The 24,443-nt window shown below is 33.0% G+C and overlaps 1 protein-coding gene across 2 annotated transcripts in view; it reads left to right on the top strand.

Annotated features, from left to right (window-relative positions):
• XRCC4 (X-ray repair cross complementing 4) overlaps positions 1-24,443 on the top strand; it is a 252,915-nt gene that overhangs the window by 19,206 nt on the left and 209,266 nt on the right. For both annotated transcript variants that reach the window (XM_047778226.1, XM_047778227.1), the window contains exons 2-3: positions 6,214-6,362; positions 12,969-13,144. In XM_047778226.1, the coding sequence (XP_047634182.1) occupies positions 6,224-6,362; positions 12,969-13,144 (315 nt within the window). In that variant the 5' untranslated portion in view covers positions 6,214-6,223. The remainder of the gene's footprint in view (positions 1-6,213; positions 6,363-12,968; positions 13,145-24,443) is intronic.

Raw genomic sequence — 24,443 nt, forward strand, 5'->3', positions numbered from 1 at the left:
GATATAAAGGAAGTCATAGTCTTGGAACTTTGGGTCCAATTTTATGGGCATTTTGGATGTAGGTGTTAGATTTTATGTGGGAAATTTATAGGGACCATTTTATTGTTTTTTAATACTTCATTGGGTAGGAGAAAAGAAAGAGGAAGTGGAATTTAAACAAATCACTGAAACTAATGATTAATAATGGTGTTCGTAAAAGATAAGCAGAGGAAATGAACAGTAATATGATATTTGGAATGCCAGCAGCTGGCATTCCATACTCATAAGAGGTAATTGAGAATAGACTATGACCATGGCAAAGAAGCCTTATTTTTTAGACTTATTTTATTGTTCTAAGGCTTTATTCCTGAAGCATCAGATTGTTAATTTAATGTCTTCCTCAAACATCAGCTGTATATGACAAGTTTGTGAATAAGATTATGCCAGCAATCTTAATTGTATTTTATTCTTAGGGTAACTGACCATCCTGGTTTGCCTGAGGTTCTTGAGAGGTTTCCTAGGACATGGGGCTTTCACTGTTAAAAACAGGAAAATCTCAGGCATGCCTGAACAGATGGTCACCTTACTTTCGTTTCAAAATTAATATAATGGAGAAAATCCTGACATAATTAGAAAGGTATTTAATAATCCTGTAAATTCTTTACACTTAGTTTAGAAAATTCTAACTTGAAAACATTATTTTAGAAAAGCATTTTTTTTAATAGAGGGTTAAGTTTCATTTTAATTGTTTTGGAAGTTTAAAGGTAAATTGGTTTTGTGATCATTTTTCAAAAAGACCTTAATTTACACTTTGGTCAGGTAGATACCAACCAACAAGTTGATATGCTATTAATGAAAATGCTGGGGGTAAATTATTCATTAAAAATACTCATTGTCACATGTTTGTCTTAATAGAAGTGAATATCCCAATGTCTGTTGCATAAATTTCTTTTTAAAATTATATATGGCCAAATCCTTGCATTTTAATAATGTGATAGAACGTTTAAAATTTTTATCACCACCCTTTTATTTTTCCTTGCCTTTTTTTTTTTTTTTTTATAAAAGGAAGGTCAAACAAAATAAGTGATCAGGAATCTCATTATAGACCATTAACAGCCTGTGCTATGTGCTAATCTTTATTCTGAACTCACTTTAGGTATCAGCCTACTTTTCTCAACAGGGGGGCACTTAAGTTAATTGCTTCATTAGAAACATGCATTTAGTCCTTTCTGCTCTGTAAGTACAACTCCTTGGCATAGCTGTAGAAGTTTGAACACCTGCAACCCAAGCAACTTGAAAGGAAGCCATAACTTACTATAAAGGAAAATAAAAGAAGCTCAAGTTCAGAATGGTGTTATCAATGATACAGTGTTGTCACTAACTTGAGCTGACCTAAGAGAGTTGGCTTCTGCATTGCTTCTTATCAGCATCCAAAAGGGCATACAAAATTCTTTGTAAACTAATTTAAAAAGTGTCTTGTTTATTCAGAAGCAACTGTGAATGGTATTTGTTCAGAGTCTAGATCACATCAATTGCATACCAGCCAACAACTTATTTCTCTTCTAAGAGAGAAGCCAAGTATCAAAGACACAAAGTACTAAAGATAAGCTTCTCAATTCTCAACTGTTCTGAGCTCTCAATAAAGCTACTGATGTACAAATTGGGGTGGGACCCAACTGTTTCCACCTGCAGGCTTGTCTTAGATCCTTGGCTCTGGCTAGGAGAGGTGCTGATACTAGTCTGACCTTTAGTGCCCGTAGAAAACAAAACACGGTCTTTCTTATGGCCCTAATCAATCAGCCCTTCTGAAGATGATTCCACCCCCTTTCTTCAAGTACTAGTCTTGGGGCAAGAAAACCATGGCTGACTATTCCCATTTACGGTGCTGGTGAAAGCAAAGAGATCCTTGATTTGCTCTTACTGAATCTTAAAAGACATTCCAAGTCATCCTTTTTTCTGTTTCCATGGTTGAGTCTTAGGTATTTTGTCTGATACTTAATGAGAGGGTGACCTCAGTAAGTAAAAGAATGAAATGCTTTCAAAACTGGTTCAAATAGTATATAATCAGGAGATTAAGACTCAGTTGATGTAAAGAAAACATAAGGCTACTGAGATATAAAATGCTTATAGAATATTGAGTTATTACATTTTGTTTATTAAATATGTCAAGTGCTTAAATATGGCCCATATGTAGCACCCAGAATTTCAAATCTGAGTTTACTAGAATAGTAGACTCTTTAAAATAAAGTTATTTAGTTTTTATGATGAAAACCTAGAATTAATTGGAAAATCAGAAGATAATTGAAAGACAAATCATTCGAAGATATTACAACTATTTTGACCCCTAAATGTCTTTTTAACATTATTGAGATTAAAGCCTTTTATATTATTGGGAAAGTAGGATTTACTGACAGGTATCTGGAATACTGAATTTTAAATTAACTTGTCTCTATAATTAAAAACTTGTTAACTTGTTTCTAATGTGCTAAGAAACACCAGTGAAACCAATTGCTATTTTAGAGTAATTCTAAGTTGCATTAATGCTAATGGCCATTATTAGCTATTATTGAGGCACATTTAAGAAATAGTCTCTGTAAGTGTATGTGTATCTATGTGTGTGTATATAAATTCTATAGGAGCAAAAAGTGGCTTTCATCAGTAGTTTCTATTACCTTTCTCCTTCTCAGAATTGTGGGTTTTGGACCCATTAGAGTTATGTAAGCATCTAAGTATGTCTTTTTCAATGATTGACATACAAAAACAGTAACACATTTTCCAGTAATTTTCAAATTTAAGAACTACAGAGCATGTGGGTAATTTACTGCATGTTAAGTGTATTGGCTAATTGATCTAAAAGAAAACAAGTGGATGAAGTATTTCAGAATTAAGTACATCTAGGCAAAGAAGACCTCAATGTAGGAAAAATTTTTGACTAAATGAAATATTTAAAAGTAATTGTATTTTCTTCTAGTGATTATGATGTAATCATACCTACAGATTGACATATTTTAATGCTTAATTGATGTGGCTACAAGGATGGTTATTTTATAATTGTCTTTTTTCACTGGGAAGAAGATTAAGTAATTTTCTGAGTAAACTTTAGACATTAGAATTATTGCTAGCATCAATTTGGAGGTGCCTTACACTCTTTTAATTTTAGATTTTTTTCTTTCATTCTGGAAGTTTCCTTGCTTCCTTGTGCTTTCTACTGTAAGATAGTGTAACTGTAGAATTCTATAATTAAGCATTCCTCTAACCTATGGGAGATAAAGTTAGCTTTGTTTTGTGAAGAACTAACAGAATGAGTTATTTTTATTTTCATGTTCAGTTGTTAATTGAAAAAAATATAATTTTTTATGTGAACATAATAGTTTTAGATTGAAAAAGCAAATTTAAACAATTTAAAATTTGCTGTTATTAAAGCTTATTAATCAGTTATTGATAAAATGTCAATTAAAAATCTGCCTTTGGATTGCCATAGTATATTATTTATATTGGTCATAAAAGGTTGAGGAAATTTTATACTCCCTCCCAAATAAAAGATTAAAGAATATTCTTTTAGCTTTTTGAGGATCATGTAGTAAGAGATTTATGCTGTGTGAATAGACAATATTTCTCTCTAGTTTTTCATCATTGAAGAATGTACTTTATTCCTGGATTTTATTTTTTATAATATTTTTTCTTTGCATATGTATAATTTTTAGGGTATTTCTTTAGTTTTGTTTGTTAGTGTCTGTTGCTTAAGCATATCTTAATGAAGTACACATGGCCAAAGGATATTCCAGAATTCGTCTTTTGCTTTGAACTAAATACTATGTGTCATTCGCAGTCTCATAAATTTGAGGTCAATGTGGGTAAGATTCTAGAGTGAGTTACCAGAAGAACAGTTTTTGAATTAATAAAAAAAGAATCTGTAATCATTAGAAGTGAGAGTAGGATCATCTTAATTTACTTATTTCCTCCCTTCCCCGCTCCCTTCCTTTCTTCCTTCCATGGCATTGCTAGACTGGCAGAGTAGGTAGATTTTACAAAGGATTCTCCTGATACCCTTGTGACTTAAATGGAGGTATCAGCAGAATACCCACCCTTAGGTATCAGTAGTAACTGATTTCTAAGAGAAGCTTATTTCTAATGGTAAGCCACAGAAGTCTATTCTTGATCTCGTCCTGCTCAACATTTTACATAAATTATTTTAATACCTAGAAGAAAGGCTTATCAAAATTTTAAATCACAAGGTCAGCAATAGATTATAAATGTAGTGGATCATAATAACAGAATTAGCATTCACTGTAACCTTCACAAGCCAAATATAAAAATGAAATTTCATACCTGCAAAAAAATAAACAAATACAAATAGTGAACCTTGTACACATATTTGGTAACATGACTTATGACAAAAGTAATATAGCATTACAGTTGGGAAAGCATAGTCTTTAATATGTAGTGCTGGGTCAATTATATATCCATATAAATATGGAAAGAATATATTTTGAACCTTTGCTGACAGGATGCACAAAAATCACTTCCAGATGGATTTCAGATCTAAATGTGAGCTATACAATTATACACCTTTTAGATACACATAAAACATCTTAATTACCAAAGAGTTCTTAAGCAGGATACAAAAAGTATATGTTATAAAAATTTTGATAAGTTTTAACTTCATGAAAATTAAGTCCTTCTTTTCATCCAAAGATACCATTATGAGAGTGGAAAGGTAACTTATAGAATGGAAAAAATATATTCACAGTGCATAATACCTATAAAAGGATTCATATCCAAAATATAAAGAACGAATCAAAAAGAAAGTAAAATATCAGTAGGAACATCAATATAAAATTAAACTGAATAAGAACATTGGCAAGATTTAATAGATAATCCACAAAACAGGATATTAAAATGCCCAGTAAAAGTAGGAAAATAATTTAATATTATTGCGCATCAGGGAAATGTGAATTAAAACCATGATGTAACACCCACCAAAATGTCTAAAATTATAAAGATGAGAAGTGTTGGTAAGAACATGAAGTGATCATAACTCTCATATACCAAGTGTGTAAATTGGTATAAACCTTTTAGAAAACTTTTGGCTGCGTGGTACTAAAACTGAACATGTGCATATCCTCTGATCCAAAAATTCCACTCACGGGTGTACAGCCAACTGAAAAGTCACTTGCTAGCATGTTTACGGTAGCACCATTTGTGAGAGTCAAAACCTGAAAAATGGTCAAATGCCTGTCAGTAGTAGAATGGATAAATAAATTGTGCTATATCCGTATCATGGAATACTGTACAACTATGAGGATGATGTAGAACTCTGAGAAACAATATGAATGTATTTTTCAAACACAATTTTGAACAGAAGAGGCTAGACAGAAAATAAAATGTGCTGTGTAAAAGTACAAAAATACTCAAAACTAATCTGTTAGAGTGGTTATTTGGGGACATAGTGACTAGAAGTGGGGTATTGTGAGAGTAGGTTCTGTAGTGGTAACGTTATGCTTCTTGGTCTAGGTACTGTTTATATGGATTCATTCCATTGCAAAACTAGCCAAGTTGGATTTTAGATATATGCTCTTTTTTCTGTATATAAGACTCAAATATAAAGTTTCAAAATGCAAAAAAAACAAAAAGACTTATTGGTGTAGGTTGTGATAACTTGATATAACTGATCTCTACTCGAGGGCACTTCTGTCTCAGTGGGCAGAGTGAGTCCTGGGAATCCCATTCTTAGACAAGGCATGCTAGGATATTGCCAACTCTTGGGTTCTAAGATTTTCTTTTCCTAATCTTTGTGTTTATTCTCTCTTCTCATTTCACACAGTCTTTCTCCAGTGACTAAGACACTTGGTCAAATTTATAATCACATTCCAGTCCTAAGATTTATTCATAGATCACTCACACAGTTCTTAATGACCATTTTGTTGTTGTTGTGGAGAAAGAGGCTATTGACACGTGGGAAAAATGTTATCTTTATATTATTGGAAACAGTAATTTTTAATCACTTACCTAACTTGGGCAAATCATTTGCCATTTATGAGTTTCTGCTTATTGGTAAAAATTGTGAGTCAATATTGAATAGAACTATGTTCCTGAGTTTGATGGTTGGCTATTATACAGCTTTTTGTTTTACTTATTTCCTTGGTGCTTTGTATTACTAGGAGAGCAATGCAGAAAACATCACTGTTTGATGGAGTTTCTTACAAATGTATTAATTTTATCCTTTTATAATAGGTGACCAGAAATGGAGAGAAAAGTAAGCAGAATCTATCTCACTTCTGAACCTGAAATAATTCATTTTCTACAAGTCGCTTGGGAGAAAACACTAGGATCTGGTTTTGTTATTACTCTTACTGATGGGCAGTCAGCATGGATTGGGACAGGTAATATCAAAAGCAAATTTCTTAAAGAAATATTTCAGTAATGTGCTATTCTTCAGCCCTCAGTGATACTTCACATTAAAATGTTTCTTTAATAGATACTGGTTAAAATTAACATGATTGCTTTTACTTGCTATTACTGTCTAATTTACACATAAACTTGTAATATAATGCCATTTTCTATAAGTTACATTAATAGAAGGATAGAGAAATAACCCTTTGAGTCTTATTACTTGAAGTTGGTCAGAGTTTTTAAAATTATCTCTTTATAAAAAAAAACATAAAGAGTACTTTTTACATGTATCTTTTCACAGGACCCCAGGGAACTATTCGGGTGCACAGGAAGAAGGATTGCCTGGGCCAGGACTTGGGAGAGTGGGTTGGTGGTGGTTTTCATTTTATTTCATATACTTATATTGTTTGACTTTTTTTCCAATAAACATGTACTACATTCATAATGAAACAAAACAGAACTCATTGACTAAGACTTTATAAACCAAGATTCAAGTCTGTATGTGGGATTTTGGCTATTATTATTTATATTTGAAATAGACTTTTGATTTTTTTTTTTTTTAATGGCCACACCTGCAGTATATGGAAGTTCCCAGGCCAGTGATTGACTCCTAGCTGCAGCTGTGACCTTCTCTGGAGTAGCAGCAGTGCTGGATCCTTTAACCACTCTGCGGGGCTGGAGATGAACCCACACCTCTGAAGTGACCCAAGCTGCTTCTAGACTTATGATTTTTAAAATCGTTAGTGTAATCTTTAAAAAAGCCTAAAGGCCCTGAAATCATTTATGTAACATTACAAGTGTAAAGTCAAAATATTTAGAATTATGTTTTACTTATATAGCAAAGTTTTAATCTACTTTGAAAGTATTTTATTGAAAGATTTTATGTTTATGCAATAGTCATTTCTAGAGTTAATGTTGTAAATGATATTTTAGGTAGAATAATTTTGTCATGTTAATTTATATTCTATTTGCCTATTTATCATCTATCAACTTTTAAAGTATTTATCCAAAATTTGTTATTGTAATTATTATATCCCCTTTTAAAATCACAATGCATTGTGAAGTGTTGCTTTTTCTTAAATGTTACAGATTCTGTTATACAAAATAGTCAAACTGCATTTATACTTGCAGAGTTTTTGAGTTTTTTTCATTCATTTTTCATGACAGAGCAAGGAATGTTGTTACAAGTATTGTAAAATAAAGAAATTTTTAGGATAATGTTTTCAGTAACTGTTGTGGTATCTATTTAAGTTGCGAATTTCTACGTAAGAAAAATCAGTTATCGGTTGGTTGTTGCAATGCAAAAGTAGAGGAAAATTTGTCAGGTTAGTTCTCTGTTTCCTGGTGAAGGTGTATTCAAATGACAGTAGCTCTGTTTGGGGGTGAATAGTATACTGGATTGAAGATCATAGCAGTAAGTTAATACCATTTTTCTAGGAGAAAAGAGCAGTTCCAATAGCACAGCCCAGGAATTAGATCCTAGGTGAAATGGTTGGTTGTATACTGTATTTATAACATAGGTATTTCCAGTTAACAGGTGGCATATTCTGTATAATGAGAGGTTATGGTCAGAGGAAAGACCTTGCAATGTTTTAAGAGCCTTACTTATCAAAAGAAAAGATTAAATTTTAATCTAGTCAATTAATTTCATTCACTAAGGCAAAAAACAGTAAAAATATGTTGTTTGAATTTTTGTGTCATTAAGGATCAGGAAAAGAAAACCAGTACTGTGATTAACTCTTAAATCTTAATTTAACCAGAAATTTAAGTTGATTTTACATTTATGGAACATTTTGTTTATTTCATACAAAATAACTGGTGGTTGTCCTTAATATTGTTAATAATATTGTTTCACTAGCCTAGATCCATTGAGAGCAAGGGACAAATCTGATTCATCAACCACTGTTCATAATTATCTAGACCAGTACGTAGGACATATGTGCTCAATGGATATTCTTTGAAAGAAACAATCAAAGGATGCCTGAAATATATAAAACTAGCTAAGGAAAAAAGAGAAAGTGAAACCATCATTTTAGAGCTAGCGTATTTTTTAATGAAAACTTCAGTTTCATATTTACTTATTGTTGGCATTGATCATAGATGCAGTATGTTTTACCGTTTGTTTTTTAGCTAATGATATATAGTGTGATAAAAATATGTTATCAAACTTCTGTATCCTTTGGTGGGTTGTTAACATTTGAGCTTGCTATTTTATACAAGTTTTCAAACAGAAAATTTTATAGTATACTAGAGATGGTCATTTGTTCTCAAAGATATTGAAGTTTTAGATCTCATGAATGTTTTATACTTTTTAATTATTCACTTCTATATTCTTGTGTAAATTTCAGGGACAAAATATGAAGCCAAATAATATCATATTGTTTCCATGTTAAGGCTTATACATAAATCTAATTTGGTTCGGCACTTTACAAATAGACAATAACGTGACTAAGAACATTAAAACAATTAAATAATTGAAACATGAAAATGAATTTCCTTCCTATACCTCATCCTGTTTTTTTGTACAGGTTTTTCATTGCTGCAGCCTTCAATTTGGATAATTTTTTTTTCTTTTCATTTCAGTGAAATTAAAAGGATGTGGGGTTCTTTTTAATCTCCCACACACTAAACTCACTGATTTCTTTTCCATTAGCAATGTTTTATCTAATGAATGTTTTGGGGTCTAATTATCATGTGGTTTATCATCACTTCGACATTATAGAGGGTTATATCATAGGGTTAAGTCACAAAGTGGGTTAGTGATCGATGACTGTTATGTGACTTTCATAAGAATCACAATCAGCAGTAAGAAACTTGTATCACCCTTTTCTGGAGCAGTTTAAAAAAAGTTCATTGAAGTGTAAATTAAGCTTTGTTAATGCATTTAGTTTCAAATAATTATATCCACTTATATTTGTTTTAAACATTGATGTATTTGGTGACTTTTATGGAGATTATGTGATAGAACTCAGTAGAAAAATGATTTTTTTTTTTTTTTTGGTTGCACCCCTGGCATTCAGAAGTTCCCAGGCCAGGAATCAAACTCACACCTCAGCAGTTCAGCAGTGACCACAGCCATAGCAGTGACAATACTGGATCTTTAACCCCCTGAGCCATCAGGGAACTCCCCAAAAAAGGATTTTTAATGAATGAAGTAATAAAGTGGGTCCGTGATTTGGTGACTTCGTAAGTCTGTGTGCCTTCTCAGCTCCATCACAAGCTTAGGATATACAGTCTTTTGATTCATTATACATAAGGATCCAAAATAAAGAATATTCTTTTCTTATTTACATCTCTACCTACCTACAAATAGTGTTAAAGTGATGCTTTCTTGTCTCCTACCTGTCCAAGAACAAGTAATTGTTTTTTGGTCACATTGGCCTGCTCACTTTTTTTTTTTTCCCTTCCCATTTTTTTTTTCCCCATATTTTGTGGTTCAGCTGTATCCTTACTGAATTTCTTTACTTCCATTGCTTTTATCCCTGGTCACTGAAGTTTTTGGAGCATTGAATGCTTCCAACTGTGCTTCTTCCAGCACAAAATTCAAAACCAGTGACCAAATTGTTTTGCTAGGATTGAACTTCTAAATAGGCAGTCAAAATTTCACTTACAGGAAATGTTTAAGTAAGCTTTTTTCTTAAACCAACACTTTTTTTTTTTTTGGTCTTTTTGCCTTTTCTAGGGCTGCTCCCACGGCATATGGAGGCTCCCAGGCTAGGGGTCAAATCGGAGCTGTAGCCGTTGGCCTACACCAGAGCCACAGCAACGCGGGATCTAAGCTGCATCTGCAACCTACACCACAGCTCACAGCAATGCTGGATCCTTAACCCACTGAGCAAGGCCAGGGATCGAACCTGCAACCTCATGGTTCCTAGTCGGATTCGTTAACCACTGTGCCACGACAGGAACTCCCTGACACTTTTTAAAAAAGTATTATTAGAAAGAATTTCCTATCATATATTTTTTTTCCTCAAGAATGAAGTATTTCGTAACATTAAAAAAAATTTTTTTTAATTACTCAAATGAATTCATCAAGTATTTTGTAACATTAACCAATGCAGCATTCCCAGATGGAGTAACAGAAGTGTAATATCTAAGATAATATCTAAAAGGGTATCTGCAAAGATATCTAAGATGTCAGTACTTGAATCAAGGTTCCATAAGGCTGGTATTTTTGTCTGTCTAGATATTGTCTCTCTGATGCCTAGAATAGTGCCTGGCACATAGTAGATGCTCATTAAGCATTATGGAATAAATGAATTGAATCAATAGATTCTATTAAATATTTTCATAAAGGTATCTTTTCACTTTAATAAAATTTAGAGTACTTTCTACTAGCCGTTTTATCAGTAGATATACTTTCTTTTGTGTGTTTCCTTATAGATTTTTCTATAGTTGCATTAAAGATTGTTTCTATAGATTATTTCCTATTTTTCCATGAAATAATTTCTCTAGGTCCTTATAACTCTTAAAACATTTACAAGCCAAAAATATGAAATTATTCCTTAGAGAGGAAGTGATTGCCTTCTTAGTTTTATGTTATTTTTTAAGAGCTAATAGGGTATTTGAAATGTCAGTAGATTTGATAGTAGTGATCGTCTTAAATATGCGTATGCTTCAGAGAGAGAAAAAATATGTGGAAGTATTTAGAAGTTGTAGAATCTCACAGGAATATTTTTAGGAGTTCCTGTTGTGGCTCAGCAGTAACGAACCTGGCTAATATCCATGAGGACATGAGTTCTATCCCTGGCCTTGCACAGTCAATTAAGGATCTGGCATTGACATGAGCTGTGGTGTAGGTCACAGAGGTGGGTCAGATCCCATGTTGCCGTGGCTGTGGTGTAGGCTGGCAGCTATAGCTCTGATTCAACTCCTAGCCTGGGAACTTCCATATTCTGTGTGTGTGGCCCTTAAAAAATATATATTTTTATACTTACCTTTTTTCAAAGGCTGTGCTGAGGCCCATATTTCGGTATGAGAACTTATCAAATATTGATCATGAAAAATATATGGATGTATTCCAGACTCTCTTCCTCATCGTGGGGCTTCTAGACACTTGATAACATATGGAGCAAAGTTACGAAAGAAGTTATATTTTTAAGAAATCTTTAATCAAAGTTTTATTGTTTTCTCTACTCTTTCATACCAATGCATTTTTTTAATATTATGAAAGGAATTTATCTAGTGTCCCATATCTTTGCTTTACCTTAAAACAGAACAACGAGAGAGACATATATACCAATCTCAGTCTTAGCACTTAGCTACTTCATGACCCGAGGCCATCAATTGATCTCTTGGAGCCTCAATTTTATCATTTGCCAAATGAGAATCTCTCTCTTTCACTGTTATAAGGAATAAAATAAATAAATGTAACCTTTAAATATAAAAGTTTAGATCCATGTGGATCTTGCATCATTGTAGCAGCCTGAGTTGACACAAGAACCAATCAACCATTCTGAAGAAATATTAGGTTAGATCTTGTGATTTTAAAAGCAAACAGACATTCACATTGCAGCTTTAATGGAAGGAAGGGAAGTCCCTAGGTGCCATGTGTGAAGAGGTATCTGAAAATCAAAATGGTTAATGGGAACTCAAAAACTATAGGTTCATGGGATATCTGAAGTAGGTATACATCTAAATTACTGTGACTGTGGTATCTGAGTGGAGTGGCATGTTGAAATTGTAAGCTTCTTAAAGAATTGGAGCTGAGCTCTCAAGATAAAGAAACCTGGAGGTGAGCCTGTTAATGAAGTCATCTTTAAAACCAACCAACCAACCAACCAACAGAACAGAACGACAATGTGTCAGCTCCCAGAAGAAATGGAATTAATATCTGAGGAACTATGCATAGATACTAATCTCAACGGGATCTTAAATATGTTTAAATCTTTCACATATTTAAAGGAAAGGTGTGGTAAGGACAGAATATTATGAAAATGAAGAGAGTATCTAAAATTGAAAATATTATTGAAGTAAAAATCTCTATGGATGAGTAAAACATCAGCTTTAAATGTACGTAGGTGAGAGAACTGGAAGCCAGAAATGTGATATGATATATGTCGTAGAGGAGACAGTAAATATTAATTCCTTACCCTTTCCTTCTTCATCAACTCCCTTCGTCCACTGTTTTTGTTTTTGGCACATGAGAAGATGAGAAGAAGGAATTCTGTTTTTACTTTGACTGCCCATCTGAATAAGAAATAGCCTGTTTAATCCCTTTAATAGTTGAGGCAAGGAAGAAAGTTGTAAAATACTGAGTTTATTAGTCATGATAGGAAAGAACTTCTCTGCTGTGACTTAGGAGCAGGTATACAAGATGGCTGTTTCTGTGATAATTCATAATGCATTTGTATCATCTGAGGACAGAAAGAATGCTTTTCAGATGAGATTTGAGACTAAGTCAATGTATTTCTCAAAAATTAAGAAATAACTTAAAAATGTATGATGTGGGGATTGATTGTACTTTTTGTTTAAATTTCTGTTATATACGTACGTAAGTAATGTTACGTAAGTAGTAGCAGCCAGTAAACATTTATTCTTATGTTTAGAAATTTATTTTCACATAAATAAAACTTTTTAATTAATGTTTCTCATAGTTTCTGAATCAGAGATTTCCCAAGAAGCTGATGACATGGCATTGGAAAAAGAGAAATATGTTGATGAACTGAGAAAAGCATTGGTGTCAGGAGCAGGACCAACTGACACATACAAGTTTAATTTTTCAAAAGACTCTTGTCATTTCTCCTTTGAGAAGAACTTGAAAGATGTTTCAGTAAGTTAAACTTTCCGTAATACTCTTAAGTGGTAAAATGTCAGAGCACTTATTGGCTTATTGAGAAATTATTTGAGTAACTAGCATATTATTCCCAGAATACCTCAGAAACAAAAGTTTGAAAAGTACTTGATTTCCAAGTTGGAAGAATGCTTCAAAGTTATAGTTATTAAATGCTTTATATTAATGAATTGTGAAAAAATGTTGGAAAACTATTTAATTTTTAAATCTTTAAAACTAAATATTATTGAGATAATCACATGAATGAGCAGTTCTGAAAAGTGCCTTCAGAATTTTCAGATCATGAGACAAGGTTTATTGAAATAAGTTTGGGGAAATACTGATTTTAAGAAAGAGAACAATGTATTTTTCTTTGCATATTTATTCTTTTTTCTTCTTCATCAGAATGTATTTGAAATTGCAAAAAGGTATTAAAATAGAAATAACTTTCAACACAAGCTTTCTAAAGCTTGCTTGCTGTGCAGACAAAGATATTTGCTCCTGTCCTGTTCAGTTTCTCTACCATTCAGATTAAAGTTTATTTATTTAAAGTTTAGTACTTACTGTTTGTATAGTTTATCCAAGTTTGTGGTATAATTGGTGGTTGAATTATTTGCTTTTTGTTAGTGTTTATCAATCAGATATGAGCTCTAAAGCAAAAGGAAGGGAAGGAAATCTTTACTACATTAAGTTTAGAGACAGTTATTGATGGTTTGTGCTGGAGCTAAATTGAGTTCAAAAATTTCTTCTTTAAAAAAAAACCTCTTTAATTCAGGATGATTAAAGGGATTTTACCAATTGGAGAAACATTTGAAGCCACAGATGGAATCATTACTTTCAAATGTATATTTTCCTATAGAGAATAATATAGAAAGCCTGGCTTCAGTAATGATTTCTATTTAAAACATACATACTTATTCAACTTAGCTGTCAATTTATGTAAGTTTCAATATGTTGAGGTCCTTAAGATGATAATTTAAAATAAGGTAAGTAAGGATTGAACTGACCACTGAAATTTTGTTATTTATCACTAAGTGTTCTTTGCTATGGTTCAAGTATAATCAAATGATGTTATATACTACACAACTCTTGATTCTAATATTTTGAAGCAGATCATTGTCAAGTTGGGAGTAATGCCATTTCCCACTCAACAAGCATTTGTATATAGTAACTAACATTATTTCATGCGGCTAGATTCTAGTCTTCATCCGTTTTGAGTGTACTGGTGCATAACAAATTCTGAGTTTGAGAGGTACCTTTTGGGAACTTGAGAGCCTTTTGGTATCTTTGACATGATGAAAAGGAGGGTTTGTTTGGTGCATTGGGTGTGGATGGAGTACTTACCATGCCTGACAGTACATCTGATTTTGCTGCCTTTGTGAAGAAAGAACTTAAAGTGTTCGTGACTTAAGTCTTTTACAGTTGGCTTGACATGTATCAGCCTCAAAAACTGTGGCAATGATCCTGAAAGATACTCTGCTTACTGCCCTAAAATCAGTCAACTTTATCGCAGCCAAAGCCTTGAACTCCCTTTTCAACAGGTTTTCTTTCTCAAGAGATGCTCACAGAATAAGAGATTACCAGTACTGCAGAAGCGGGTTGGTTCCCTAATGGATATGTCCCAAAGCACTACAATGCAGTTTAGATAGCAGCCTCATTATTTCTTCATTTATTAATTTGCCTATGAGGAAAAGAAAATCTACTCTGAGAACAGTTTGATGAGGAGGAGTTCATTCCTTGGCTTACTTGAGAGAGAGTTTTAGATATTTGAGTAAGGTAAAACTTGAGTTTGAGGTGCTGCAATCAGCCTTATTGGATGTACATGAAAATCACAAGTTTTTATGGCCAAACTTCCCATGGTAATCTTATAGTGCTTCAGAAGATGTTTTTGCAAATTGAATTTCAGAGTGACAATATCTTGTAAATTCATCTGCTGGCAAAAATATTCCGATGGTTGGAAACATGGCAGAATACTTTCTATGGCTACTTTTGCTTTGGATGACCTAAAAATTTAAAAGGAGTTTGTAATTCTTTCCTTGATGTAATTTAATTGTTGCCAAAAATGGCCTCCCACACTTAGAAGAAAAGAGAAGAATGAATGTACATTCAACTCAAAAAGTTGTAGTGAATTTTGTTGTTTGTTGACATGAGGTTATTCTCCCATGGGAAAGTATATTCTTTGAGTTCAAAATACATTTGCTAACAGTCTCATGCCAAGGATTTTGGGCATTTGTTGCCATCAATTCAAGAAGTTTTGTATATGTAATTCTGTGTTGGAGATCAGTGCATAATTTGAATATTTTGAATATTCAAGTCATATAAGATTTATTTGAAACTTATATTTGTATCACGATTTTTTCTTTTTTCCCCCCTATTTCTTAGAAAGGAATTAACTGCTAACTTTTATATTCTAAAAGACCTGATTTTTAGAAATACTGTCTTGTGTTTTATCAGAGTGAAAGAATTGTCAATTTCCAAAGCAATGAAATCCTTAATACGTGTAATGTTTATGTTGATGTTTACATGCATTTTTTTTCTAGGGATGGAGTCCATAATTTTTATGAGATTGCTTTTGAACTCATAATACCCCCCAATTTTTTTTATGCTCTCTTTGGCTTTTCCTAGATGTTTTCATAGATGTTTTTACTTTAGCTTAATTTTCATTGGAATAAGTATTGAATGGCCAGCTAGATGCTAGTAATTCTTTTTCTCTATAGAGTACAACCTCTGAGATCCTTCCTGTCACATCACCAGGACACTTCATTTGGCAATAGATTGTTATGAATGAAAGTGTACTTTGGTGCAAACATGTGGAAGTCATTATCTCTTCACTATAAGTACTGTCACCAACTCAGAAGAGTATTCATGTACTTTGTGTTACTCTTTTCCCTCCGCCTTTCACAGTTCTTATGGATTTTGCAGTATATACTTTGTCATGCAAATAATACATCTTAATTAACAATGTCTTCCTCTTCCGCTTTCATAATTTGCTGTCTTCCTTCAGAAAATATTTTCATTCATGAGCCACATAAAAAAGTCTTAATTATTTTTTAAGAGTAACCCTGGGCTTATCATTTAGCTTGCTCATACTTCTGTTTTCTCATCTATGAAGTTTTAAAGTGATTACTTGTATTCATTCTAGGTCATCTAACATACTGTAGTTTTATATTTCTAAAAATAGTCCTAATGAGGAAAGCCATGTGGTTTGAAGGAAAATTAAACATGATAAACACACATACAAACATACACATGAGAATCAGCTTTAGGTCTGTATTAGAATTATAATAAAATCTTTTTGCATTTTCGTTTCCTTCCTCTCCCTCCCCCACTATCAGATATTGGCTTCAGATATAGTATAGACTGAAAACTTGATGACATACATCATGAAGGCAAAGATCCAAATAGGCAGGCCTGGTTAAAACAATGGTTTTATAATGTGGAGGTTCAGGCTTCTTTAACCATGTTGCCTTGCTCACCTTGCAGGCAATAAGACTGAGTTAAGAGAAAAAGCATATGTGCATTTTCTTTAAGACCATCACCTTAATATTGCATTCATTACTTCTGCACATATCCCATTGTCCAGAACTAAGTCCCAGGGCTTCGCATAGCTGCAAGGGAATCTGTGAAGTGGGATCTTCAGCTGCATCCTCTGACCAGAAATTTTCATAGCTGTGTAAAAAGAGGAAGGTGGATATTGAGGGACAATAGGCAATCTCTGCATGTTAATGTTTAGGAGAGACTGAAGTGTCCATCAGTCATTTAGAAGGGCTCACTTGTATTGTTACAGGGGTCTTTGTCTAGTCAAATAATTGTTTCAGTCGTAGTTTAAAAAATGTTACAACATGTAGTGAGGTATAAGATAGTTTTCTGTTTTACTCTCTGTAGTAACCTTTTAAAAAAAAATAGAAAATGCATTCTAAGTTCAAACAGCCTTCTTACATTTATTTAATGTACATTTTTCAGATATATAAAAATGAGGTAAAATAAGTTAGCCAAAAGCAGTCAAAGTTGTTTTTAAAAACAGCAGTCCAAAATCCTATATTATTGCCATGTGTCCCTGTGGTTTGGGGGACTTTGAAATCAACTGGGTATTTCCAGATGAAATATCAGAATTGGAGCCTTTATCATGGTATTCTGCCAAAGACTTTGTCAAAAGTAGTAATGATTTTCAGGTTTGTGGGAGTATGGGTTGCAAATGTGTTGCTTGAAGGCCTCAAAAAGAAATTGTAGTATTTTTTATTTCTGTGATAAAAGTATTTGTATACATCTACCATTTTTGTATTAAACCCTTTGTAATTCCTTACCTTTTGGTATATGGAAACTAAATCAGTAATGTAAGTGGTGCAGAAATTGTGCTCAAAGTATGTATTTTGTAGTTATGCCATAGACCAGACCGTAGAATTATTACTTTAAAGAAAGATTAGTTTGTAGTTACAGTTTTGTCTTTGGGAACTCATTTTCTTTGTCTTGTTTTATGTTGTCCTGCTTTGATTTAAAATGTTTTCTTGTTTTATAAGAAACATCTCAACAGGATATTTTAATTTGTTCAGTTATTCCAGGATTTTTCAGAAAAGAAACAATTTAGTGAAAACAGAAGTTAAAGGTAGCATGTAAACACCATACTCTAAAAGAACTTTTGATTGGTAATAATATTAATTTGTGCTTATTTTCAGTTAATCCCCTTTTAATATATGCTCTCACTTCATCATGTGGACTTGGTATTATCACTATTTTTATTTGAGGAAACAGTTGCTGAAAGCATAAGCAAATTCCTTAGGAAAGCAGAGATACTAAGGTAGGGTAGAATACAGACTTCTGCCAAAATAGTTTTTTTTTTTTTTTCTTTTTAGGGCCCTGCCCATGGCATATGAGAGTTCCCAGTCTAGGTGTCAAATCGGAGCTACAGCTGCCGGCCTATGCCACAGCCACAGCAACGCGGGATCCAAGCCACGTCTGTGACCTACACCACAGCTCTCGGCAACGCCAGATCCCCAACTCACTGAGTGAGGTCAGGGATTGAACACACATCCTCATGGATCCTAGTTGGGTTCATTGACCACTGAGCCACAAAGGGAACGCCCAAAATAATTTTTTGTTTGTTTGTTTTGGTGTAATATATATACAATAAAGAATACCTCTGTAAAATGTGAAGTTTTCATCACTCTAGACAGTTCCTTCATGCTTCTTTGAAGTCAGTCCCAAATTACTCCCTCACCTCCCTCCCTATCCCTGCTCACTCTCCAGTCTGAAGGCAACCACTAAACTGCTCTTTGTCACCCTAGATTAGCTTTACCTGTTTTAGAATTTCATACAAATAGAACTGGACAGTATATACTCTTGCATGTAACTTTACATGGTATAATGTTTTCGAGATTCATTATTATGTGTTGTGTCAACAATTCATTCCTTTTAATTACTTAGTAGTATTCTCATATCGATGTACCTCATTTTTTGAGCTCTGTTGAAAATCCCTTAACTGTATACATACGGGTCTATATTTGGACTCTGTCTTTTTCCACTGATCTCTTTATCTATCTCTGTGCCAACCTCAGACTGTCTTGGTAACTTAGGTTTATAATAAAGAATCAGTTTGTCACGTTTTACAAAAAAGTCTGTTGAATGCATTGAATTTACAGAATTAGCAATATTGAGTTTTCTGACCAATGAGCAAAATATATCTCGCCATTTGTTTAGGTCCCCAGTGGTTCTAAACTGGGGGAGATTTTGCTCTTCCAGGAACATGTGGCAATATCTAGAGTCATTTTTGATTGTCACAGCCAGCAGCTGCTGCTGACATTCAGTATGTAGAAGACCAGGAGGCTGCTAAACATCCTTCAGAGCACAGGACAAGCTTCCATGACAAAGAAGTATCTGGTCCAAAATGTCAGTAAGTGTGAAGGTTTAGAAATACTGATTTATATGTTACTCTTTAGTCACTCAGCAGTTTGTAGTTTTCACAGTATAGATCTTGCAAATTTTTTGTCAGGTTTATCACTTTGAAGTGAAAGCTGAGGTCACTGATTTGAGACCTCTCTTCTTGCCTCATTTAGGTATTTTAGGATCTAAATTTCCTTTCAGGTGTGCCTTAACTTCATTTCACAAATTTTGGTATGACCATGTTGTCATTTACATTTAAAGTACTTCCTAAAATTTTCCTTTAGATAAAATTTGCACTCATGAGTTATTTGGAAGTTTGTAATTAACTTTCCATTTTTTTGATATTCTAGATATTTTTCTGTTGTTGCTTTTTAATTTAGTTCCATTGTTGTTAGAAAACTGTATGTGACTTGAATCATTTTAAATTGATTTGTACTTGTATTAAGGCCCTGAATATAGTCTCTCTTGTTCAATGGTCTGTGTGCACTTGAAAGATATATTTATTCTCCTGTTGTTTGGTGGATATATATGTCAGTTAGATCAGGTTGGTTGATCTTGCTTAAGTTTTCTATATTCTTATTTTCTATCTACTTGCTGTACCAATGACTGAGAATATATTCAAATCTATAACTGTAATCATGAATTTGTTTACTTTGAATATTTTCAGGTCTTGCTTCATGTATTTTGAATCTTCATTATAAATTTTAAAACATTGAGATTTATCATGTTCTCTTGATGATTTGACCCGTTTATCATTCTGAAATGACCCTCAAAATCTTAATATTCTTTTATCTAAAACCTGCTTCCAGATTTCTTTTGATAGGAGTTGCCATGGTATACTTTTTCCATCCTTCTGCTTTTGACTATTTTTGTCAAATTTAAATTTTGTCCAATTTAAATTTGATTTCTTTTAAGAAATATGTAGTTGTATTTTTCTTTTTTAATCCAGTCTGACAATCTGTGTCTTTTAATTGGGATGTTTAGGGCATTTACATTTTATATAATTATTGATAATGATGGTTTTATTTATTTATTTATTTATTTATTTTTGTCTTTTTTTTTTTTTTTTTTTTTGCTATTTCTTGGGCTGCTCTAGCAGCATATGGAGGTTCCCAGGCTAGGGGTTGAATCGGAGCTGTAGCCACCGTCCTACACCAGAGCCACAGCAACTCGGGATCCGAGCCTTGTCTGCAGCCTCCACCACAGCTCACAGCAACGCCGGATCGTTAACCCACTGAGCAAGGGCAGGGACCGAACCCGCAACCTCATGGTTCCTAGTCGGATTCGTTAACCACTGCGCCACCACGGGAACTCCGGTTTTATTTTTTTGTATCTATTTGTTTCATCTTTATTTTGTTTCCATATTACTCTTTTTCTGTCATTTTTGAACACTTAAGTACTTCTTTTATGATTCTGTTTTTTCTTTTTGATTGGCTTGTAATTCATTTTTTAGTGCTTGCTTTAGTGATTATAACATACATCTTTACCTTATCACAGTGCACCTTGAAGTGATATTCTGCTTTACTGATAGTTTAACATTGGCTTACAGAAATAATTACAATGTATTGTAATTATTTTTGTTTATAGCAGCTGGTTAATTTTTTAAATTCACATTTTTGATTAAAATATTATTGATTGAAAATGGTGTGCCAATTTCTGCTATAAAGCCAAGTGACCCAGTCATGCATATATATAAATTCCTTTTCTTATCATTGACTACTGTCTATCACAAGAGATGGGATATAGTTCCCTGTAGCAGCCAATTAACTTTAAAATTTATTGTGAGGTACTTTTAAAGACACAAAAAGTTTCAAAAATAATGCATAGAATTCCAGTGTAGCCTGTACTTGGGTTCCCTTTTGATAACAATACATCATAATAGTACATTGTTAAGAGCAGGAAATTGACATTGAAGCAATATTATTAACTAAACTACAGACCTTATACAGATTTTACTGATTTTAACAAGCAGTCTTTTTTTTTTAATGTTTTGTTTTTGTGTGTTTATAATGATATGAATATTATTACGTGTATGGATTCCTATAACCAGAACTACAATTAGGATACAGAACTGTTCTTTATCATAAAGAATCCCTTTCATTCCCTTTTCCCACTCCTTTCTAGTCAAACTCACTCTCTTATGTAATCTTCTGCAACCACTTAACCTGTTGTTCATCACTGCAGTTTTGTCATTTTGAGAATGTTATATTAATGGAATAATACAATATGTAGCCTTTTGAGATTGACTTTTTTTTTTCTCACTGAACATAATGCCCTTGAGATACATCCAGTTTGTTGCAAATAATCATCAGTAATTCATTTTTATTTATTGCTGAGTGGTCCATTGTATTGCTGGACCAGTGCGTATATCCATTGAGTGATTTAAGAATATTTATGTTGTAGTTGCTTCTGCTTTTTGGCTATTACAAAGCTGCTTTGAACGTCATTGCATAGGTTTCTTGGTGAACATAAGTTTTCATTTCTCTGGTTCAGAGATTGGCAAACTATAGCCTGTATATTGGCCACCCATTCAGGTAAATAAAGTTTTACTAGAACATAAACATGCCTATTTGTTTATATATTGTCTGTGACTGCTTTTGTGCTAAAATGGCAATGTTGAATAGTTGCAGCAAAGGCCTTGTGTATGATAACAAAAATACTTACGTTGGTCCTTTTAGAAAGTGTTCGCCAATCTCTGCTCTATAATAAATATCTACGATTGTGAATACTGGGTAGGATGGTAAGTATGTGTTTAACTTCATGGATGGAACTAGAGACTCTCATACTGAGTGAAATAAGAGAAAGACAAATACCATATGATATCACTTATATCTGGAATCTAATATATGGCACAAATAAACCTTTCCACAGAAAAGAAAATCATAGACTTGGAGAATAGACTTGTGGTTGCCAAGGCGGAGGGGGAGGGAGTAGGATGAATTGGGAGCTTGGGATTAATAGATGCAGACTGTTGCCTTTGGAATGGATTAGCAATGAGATTCTGCTGTGTAGCACTTGGAACTATGTCTAGGCACTTATGATGGAGCATGATAATGAGAGAAAAAAGAATGTGTACATGTATATGTAACTGGGTCACCATGCTGTACAGTAGAAAAAAAGTAATGTATTGGGGAAATAAAAAAAAAAGGTGAAAAAAAAAAGCAAGAAACTGCTACACTGTTTTCCAAAGTGGGTGTACCATTTTATATTCTTACCTGAAATATATGAAAGATCCACATTCTTTCCAGTACTTAGTATTGTCAGTATTTTTTATTTTAGCCATTCTAATAGGCATGTTGTGGTATTTTATTGTAGCTTTAATCTGTATTCTCTAATGGCTAAGGATATTGAATATCCCTTCGTGTGCTTATTTGACATTTTTAGGTCCTGCTTGGTTGGTTAAGTGTTTTTTCAAATCTTTTATTCATGTTTTTAGTTGGATTGTTTTCCTTTATCAGATATGTGATTTGCAAATATCTTCTTCCAATCTCTCACTGGTCTGTTCTTTTATTAACAGGGTCTTTTGTAGAGCAAAAGTTTTTATTTTTGATGAAGTCCAATTTGTGAAATTTTTTTAATGGATTTTTCTTCTGGTGTCATGTCTAAAGACTCTTTGTGTACCTCTAGGTCATGAACATTTTCTATGATTCTCTTTAAAAAAAGTTTTATAGTTTCATGTTTTACATATAGATCTGTGATCTATTTTGAGTTAATTTTTATTTAGATTGAGCTTCATCAATTCTTCATGAATGTCCAATTGAACTAACACCATTGGTTGAAAAGACTCTCCTTTCTCCATTGAATTGCTTTTGCACCTTTATTAAAAATCATTGGCTGTACTTGTGTGGGTCTTTCCTCAAGTTCCAAGGTTACTTTCTTTTCTCTACCTTAAAGAATCTTTTAATAGTTGCCCTGAGTACCTTTCAGGAATTTTTATTGTAATTAGTGAGAGTAATAAATGTAATGAACTATCCATCTTGTCCAGAATCAGAATTCTGAGTAAATTTTTAAGATGATTTAAATATCTTAAAAAGTCTTTTATGTTTACCCTCAAAGTTACCTCTTCTGGAGCAATTCATTGTTCTGTGTAGATCCAGTTTTCCATGTAATATTATTTACTTTCTGTCAGGCAGATTTCATTTAATGTTTTTTTGTGTATGTATTTCTGCTAGTGATGAATTCTGTCAGGTTTTGTATATCTGCAAATTCTGTCTTTTACCTTTCTTTTTACAAGAGATTTTCACTGTGTATAAAATTCTTAAATTGACAGGTTTTTTTTTGTTTTTTTGTTTTTTCAGTATTTTAAAACTGTTCTGTCTTCTGGTAGCCATTGTCACTGTTCCTATCTAGGCAATGTGCCTTTCTCCAGCTTCTTTGCAGATTTTTCTCTATCACTGCCTTTAAACATTTTGATAATGATGTTCCTTACTGTAGTTTCTTTCTTTATTGAGCCTCTTTGATCTGTTTATATATTGTTTAGTCAGTTTTGGCAAAATTTGGTCATACTCAAATAATTTTTCTGTTTCCCTTCTTTTTTCTTTGGGGTCTCCAATAACATAAATATTATATTGCTTGAAGTTGTCCTGTAGCTCAATGACCCTCTTTTCTTTCTTTTTTTTCCTCTTTGTTTTATATTGAATAGTTTCTACTGTGCTGTCTTCATATTAGCTAGCTATTTCTTTTACTGCATTTAATATGCTGTTAATTACACTCAGTGTATGTTTTATCTCAGATGTTGTGGTTTTCTTCAACGTGTGATTTGCACATATTTAGTATCTTTTATGACTTCTTACCAAGTGCAATATTTCTTTTATATTCTTAAATATATGGAATAAAATGGTAATTTTAACGACCTTTCTATTTATTCTATAATCTGTATTATTTCGATGTTAAGTTTTGATAGATTTTTCTGCCTTATATTTTCCATGTTCTGTTTTCCCTTTCTGTTGCATGCCCATTAATCTTTGATTGGGTGTCAAACATTGTAAATCTTATTTGTTGCAGCATATTTTTGTATTTCTCTAAACTTGTGCTTTGTTCTGGGACACCGGTAAGTTACTTGGGAGCAATGTAATCCTTAGGGCCTTGCTTTTAAAACTTGTTAAAGAGTATAAGACCATTTATTTAGGTCTACTTTTATACCCCACTGAGATAAAATACTTCTGAGTTCCTTATCCAGTCCCTATTGTTTCTACACAGGGTAGTAAAATGAATTTTGGCAATTATGTGTAATATTTTAGCTTTGTTTGTTAATTACAGTACCCTAATTTAGATCACATGTTGTATTAATCTCTTAGATTTGTTGCTTATTTTTGCCTCTGCAGAAACTTTTAAAATTTGAGAAGTCTGTTTCACCCCTGGGTAAGATAGTATGGTCTTCTAGATATTATTGCTTCATTCCAGGCACTTGAGACATTAAGGT

Source organism: Phacochoerus africanus, chromosome 4 (assembly GCF_016906955.1).
Source record: "Phacochoerus africanus isolate WHEZ1 chromosome 4, ROS_Pafr_v1, whole genome shotgun sequence".
NCBI lineage: Eukaryota > Metazoa > Chordata > Mammalia > Artiodactyla > Suidae > Phacochoerus > Phacochoerus africanus.